Genomic DNA, 6,000 nt, shown 5'->3' with positions numbered 1-6,000 from the left:
AGAGAGAGAGAGAGAGAGAGAGAGAGAGAGAGAGAGAGAGAGAGAGATGGGCAGGGCTATACTTCAGAAAATCAGAAAAATAACTTTGGCAGCTGGGTGGAAGATGGACTGGAGAGAGACATGAGGCATTTCTAAGACTGTTTCAATAGCTCAGATAAGAGGTAATGAGGCAGTGGTTGTGTAAATCATACATTTTAATATTTTCTGTTGCCTCTAGAGCTCTTTGTGCAAAGCATAAAGTAGGTCTCAAGATATACTTGTTTGTTTGATTTTGAAGTGCTAGATTATCCCAATGGAAAAAAAAACACTCCATGTAATACTTACTATGATATAGTTTAGGGCAGGGGTGTGCAGCCTCAAGGCCACATGTGGCCCTCTAGGTCCTTAAAGGCGGCCCTTTGACTGAATCCATATACCTCTGGTTTAGCCCATGGGTCTGCCTTTTTAATATCATCTTCTCTACTTCAGTCAATAAAATTCCTTAATTGAACTGTGAGATGGGTTCATGAGATACCAGAATTGACACCATAGGAAAGAGTTCTATTTCCTACATAGAAAAATACCTTTAAGTTACTCAATCCCATGTCATATATTCTATATGATAAACTTTCAGTTGTGACAAATCTCAGATTTGTATTAAGATATTGAACTATTTTTTAAAAGGTAAATTATTTCTAAATGGCAGTGGGAACAAAGTTACCAGAACTGGGGTCGATAGTGGCATGAATGAAAAACAAGTGTCCAGATGTTTTGTCTCTATCATGCCAGACATCTGATTGTGTGGGGACTTTTGGATTTTTTAAATGTTCTGAGGGCTTTAGAGATAGAGACTCAGATGGTAAATTACAGGATTTGACTATTGTATCTGTATGTTTTTTTTGGCCTTAATCTGGTTAACTGGTACCTCAGTAAAGAGAATCAGAGCTTTGTAGAATGTTAAAGGGAACTCAGAGATCATATAGTCTAATTCCCTTATTTTACAGATGAGGAAACTGAGGTCAAGGAAAGTAAGGGACTTGTCTAAGGTCGTAGAGCTACCCAGTGGCAGAACTGGGACTTAAACCTAGGTCTTCTGACAGGAAATTTAGCATTTTTCTATTACCACATGCTAATCAGAACCAAGATTTTTAAAATTTAATTTTTCTTTTAAAATTTATATTTTATTTTTTCTAGTTACATATAAAAACAATCTTTAACATTTGTTTTTAAAAAAATGTTGAGCTCCCAAATCTCTCCCTTCCATCCCTGCCCCTCCTTGAGAAGGCAAGCAATTTGATTTAGATTATACATGTACAGTCATTGCAGTATTTGTTAAAAGGGAAAATTCCCTAAACCTGATGGCTAAGACAAGTCTTTTGCAATTGCCCCTCTTTTTCTTTAGACCTACCTCTAGTTTCTAGCGTACACAATAGAAATACCTATTATTTCTCTTGTACCTTTAAGAGCCTTTTCTTTTCTACTTTTGTGAAGATTTTGGAAAATATTTCATTTTGTTTTCCCTAGTCTGACTGCCTCATTGAAGTCATCAGCAACCTCCTTGGCAGGTTTCAAAGGCTGTATCACTACTTATCAGGGAGCAGCTGGGTCTGGAATCAAGAAGACCTGAGTTCCAATGTGTCTTCAGACATTAGCTGTGTGACCCTGGGCAAATTGCTTAAGATCTGTATTCCTCAATTTTCTCAAATGTAAAACGAGGATAATAATAGCACCTCCCAGGGCTGTTGTGAAGATCAAATGAGTTAATATTTGTAAAGTACTTAGCATTAAACCTGGTACATAGTAGGTGCTTAATAAATGCTCCCTTAAAAATGGAGCACTGGATTTATAGCCCACAAGACCTGAGTTCAAATATGGCCTCAGACTCTTATTAGCAACATGACCTTGGACAAATCAACCTCTCTCTCTCTCTCTCTCTCTCTCTCTCTCTCTCTCTCTCTCTCTCTCTCTCTCTCTCTCTCTCTCTCTCTCTCTCTCTCTCTCTCTCTCTCTCTCTCTCTCTCTGTGTGTGTGTCTCAGCTTCTTCATCTACAAAATGAGAATAAGAATATCACCTAACATACAAGGTTGTTATAAAGATCAAGCAATGTAACATGTAAAATATTCTGTAAAATTTAAAAGTGCTAGATAAACGCCAGCTATTGTTATTATTTTTGTTGTTGTTGATTAGTAGAGGGTTTTTTTTTTTACACCCGTGGTTCAGATGGCCATGGAGGTTTTCTCTCACTCTGAAATTCTATGATTCTTTGAGATGATATGCACTTTGCATTTTTATGAAGCCCCCCTTTTACAAGTGCATTGCTTCTGCAGAAGACATTCTGGCTATTCGCCTGAAAGTTCATGCCAGAATCTCAAAACTCTTAGTTTTCTTCGGAGAAAAAAATTGTCTCATTTTTTTCAAAAGACATAATTACAAGACAATTGTAACAATGGAGGTGTAATGGCTAAAAATTAATGTGCACAGTGTAGCAAGTAGCAAGCAAGGAAGGTTTGCTCAGTCAAAAGAACAAATAAAATCACTGGAGTTAAAACTTCAAACTCTCAGAGCCTATGCAACCATGAATGACAAATGAGATGATTTAATAAACAGAAAGTGTAAAACAATGTCATTAAAACAGCAAAATATTGGAATTTAAAACATTGATTTGAGCACTGTACCTGAAAACAAGCGAATTTGTTCTTCCAAATCCTAATACCAGAGACTCTGTGATTTCAATGCTTTCAAGTCTCATCAAAGGCACCAACTGTTTCAACAGAACTCCCACAGATGGGGTTCCTATAACCTAAAAAGTGTTTATTAAAAGTGAAAAAGGTAACATGTTAACTCAGAGTGTACTCCATTGAAAGAATAAACACTTATTTAGATTTCAAAACACTGAATCATATTCCAAAGCATTGGCATCCCTTAAGGAACACAGAGAAATTAAATACAGCATGGTGGCTCTCTCACGAGTTGGGAGAGAAAGTCTATGATCTCATGGGTTCCCACTGATAGTAAGTTCCCATTAACTCAATGCAAGAGTAATACTATAGCATGGTGACCTTATTTTTACTTTCAAAATCTACAAAGTAATTGTTGATCAAATAGCTCAATTAAGGAATATCTTAGGATAAAAGTGAATGGTAAATGAGTGGAAAGGAAAATGTCAAGTCCACAGGATGGAAATTTAGGGTTGCAATAAATGCAGTGAGAGCCAGTCACAGTATAATTGCCTCAAAGCAGGAAGAACCTGGGTTCAAACTCTGCCTCTGACACCTGTTGGCTATGTGGCCCTGTAACCTCTCAGTGCTCTGGGCCTGAAGTATCAAACTGAAAAACTCCTAAGTGAACAGGAACCAGACAGAAATATAAACTGGCAAATGTGCAACAAAATCAGTAAGAGCACAGCAAAGAATAGATAATGTAAATTTGTGGTTTTCTAAGTTAATATGAGCTCCACCAGGATCCCTTTGTATTTGAGTTTTATGCCACTGGTCTCTTACCGCTATAAACTGCAAAGAATGTGTTGACCTATGTTGGCAAAGGGAGTTCCTTCATCTGGGAGTTCCCTACATCAGTGAAATTATAAGTTCAGTTCTATTCCCCATTTCTTATAACTGCAAGTGTGACAGTAAGTCACTCATCAGTCTTTTTTTTTTGGGAGGGCAATTGGGGTTAAGTGACTTGCCCAAGGTCACACGGCTAGTTTTTGTGTTAAATGTCTGAGGCTGGATCCGAACTCAGGTCCTCCTGACTCCAGGGCCGGTGCTCTACTCACTGCGCCCCACTCAGCAGTCTTTTAAGAAAAATCTCAACCCTTTCACATCTCCATTTCTCTGCTCATCCTAAAAGGAAAATATCAGGTTTATTCCTGTAAATTCTTGGGACCAGAGCTCAGGCCAGTGTAGTTTGGAAATGTGTAGGAAGAGACAGAGACTGATGCTATAGTCCCAATGACAGGCACAGTGCAACTTGTCCTGTGAACTCTGGACAAATGATCTGAAAATCAATTAAATCATTCCTCGGGAGCATCTGTCACCTTGTTATCGTAGCTCATGGTGCCATCTGGAGTTGTAGCCATAATTTCAGGTGTAGATGCCCGCAAGTGTCCAGGGCTCATAATACTGGGTTTGGCAACGCCAAAACAAAGAATCAGGTAATTTCTCCACAAGGTAACATAGTTGTCTCCACTACTGGCAGTGCTGGTTTTCTTTGCATTAATGGGACTACTGCAGATATATAGAAGAAAATGAAAATGAAGTCCAGTTTTCTGGTTATTAGGGATATCAGGTATTAAATGAATAGAAATTTCAAACACTCATATTGGTTAAGTAGGGGGGAAAGTCATTTACAACTGGAAAATGGAAAATAAAAGTCTGATTTTATTTTACTGAGCATAGAGTGCCCTATGACAGTTCTCAGTTTCTCAATGGCAACGATGAGGAGTTCTAGTTAGGGAACACTATCATGGAAAAGTATATGCAGTAAAATACTCACTTTGGATCCACCAAGGGCATCACCAACTGAAGTCTGGTAAAAGCATAAGGCCAGGCATAGCTGAGTGCTGTGGGGCAGTGCTTGGGTAAATTCTCTTGTCGAAGGAAACTGAAGAGGCAAAGAACCCAGGGGTCCTTGACCGACTGGGCAAAGATCCAGACGTGGGATGGGCTCTTGACATCATAATGGCTATTTACCAGGACTGCATTCCATTCTACCAACCACTGCAAATCCACATTGTGGGTCAGTGGTAACGTTGCCTGTTGGTAGGAAAAAAACCGAGATCTTGTTACCAGGCTATTGTTGACTTCCAAATCCTACCCTTCCTAGGAGGTCCATCTTGAAAGCTCCCTCTTTTGTGACATCTTTCTAGATCATCTTAACCAGCCAAAAGAGATCATTGTCTTCTCTATGTTCTGAGAGCACTTGGTTTGGGCCAGTCTCATATCACTTCTCATACATTGTTTTTACTCTGTGTCTCTGTGTGTGCCTTAGCTTAACTAGATTATAAATTCCTTAGGGCAAGGACTGTTTCTTATACATTTGTGAGCTATAAAGTTTCTCCTGCATCCAGTAAAGATGGCTGCTGGATGACCAAATGAATCTAATCAGTCAAGGAGGCAAAGTATCATCTTTGTTTCTTTTTCAAAGTTGGAGATTTTTTCCTAGTTTTATTGATATATTTTATTTTTTTTGTAACTTTCATTTCCAAATATCCCCTCCCTCATAGTAAAGGATAAAAAAGAGAGGAAATAAAACACAGTTTAGTAAAACTAACCAATACGTCAACTCAGTCTCATAGTATAAGTAATGTTCTGCATCCAGATTCTCCTGCCTTGGCAGGGAAGGAAGAAAGGTGACTTTTCTCATCTTTTCTTCAGAGTCAAGCTTGGTTATTATTATAATTACATGGTTTTTAGTCTTGGCAAAGTATCATCTTTAAATGATGTCATTAATTTTCATGATACTCTTAAAACATGACAAATTCTGAAAATCTACTACTCAATTTCTTAATAACCTTAGAGTCATGGTAAGTGCTATAACGGTTGATTTTCTCCCTGAATTAGTTTTATTTTTCCCATATGGAAATATCCTCTTTCCTTCAGCTTAGAGAGGCAATGAAGTAGAATGGTTTTTATTAATGCCATTCCCTTGCATTTCCAAGAAAATGAGGCAGCTGATTTTCATCTGGAACTCTATTATTTTTACCCTGTGGCACCAAACCACAAAGTCAGACATTTCGAAACACCTTGGAAGATAAAGAAATTCCTAGATTTCATCATCTTCAAAGTCAGGATGTGAATGCTGAATAGAAAATACATGAGTCAGAGTTATAATCTTAATCTGGTGTTCTTTCCAAGAGACTACATTGCCTTTGGATAAAGTCCTGACAGAGTCTAAGTGGGGTACTTAGATATACAAGATCTCTTGGACCTTATGAGTTCCTACATATGATGTTATTATCCCAGTACCTTTAAGAAATTAAAGCATAATCCCAAGTGATTTAAGGCTATACCAGATCTAAT

At 38.0% G+C, this 6,000-nt stretch overlaps 1 protein-coding gene across 8 annotated transcripts in view; it reads right to left on the bottom strand.

The window, feature by feature from the left end:
• FRY (FRY microtubule binding protein) overlaps positions 1–6,000 on the bottom strand; it is a 586,038-nt gene that overhangs the window by 132,463 nt on the left and 447,575 nt on the right. For 7 of the 8 annotated variants that reach the window (XM_069080517.1, XM_069080511.1, XM_069080515.1 and 4 more), the window contains 3 exons: positions 4,475–4,734; positions 4,017–4,206; positions 2,656–2,780 (listed from right to left, as the gene is read on the bottom strand). In XM_069080517.1, the coding sequence (XP_068936618.1) occupies positions 2,656–2,780; positions 4,017–4,206; positions 4,475–4,734 (575 nt within the window). The remainder of the gene's footprint in view (positions 1–2,655; positions 2,781–4,016; positions 4,207–4,474; positions 4,735–6,000) is intronic. The other variant, XM_069080510.1, reaches the window with a different exon arrangement.

This window comes from Petaurus breviceps, unplaced genomic scaffold (assembly GCF_028583685.1).
Source record: "Petaurus breviceps papuanus isolate PSGF00001 unplaced genomic scaffold, PetGlider_PUasm1.0 91133, whole genome shotgun sequence".
NCBI classification, from domain to species: Eukaryota; Metazoa; Chordata; class Mammalia; order Diprotodontia; family Petauridae; genus Petaurus; species Petaurus breviceps.
Note: the sequence above shows the minus strand (reverse complement) of the source record. Positions and strands in the feature narration are given on the sequence as shown.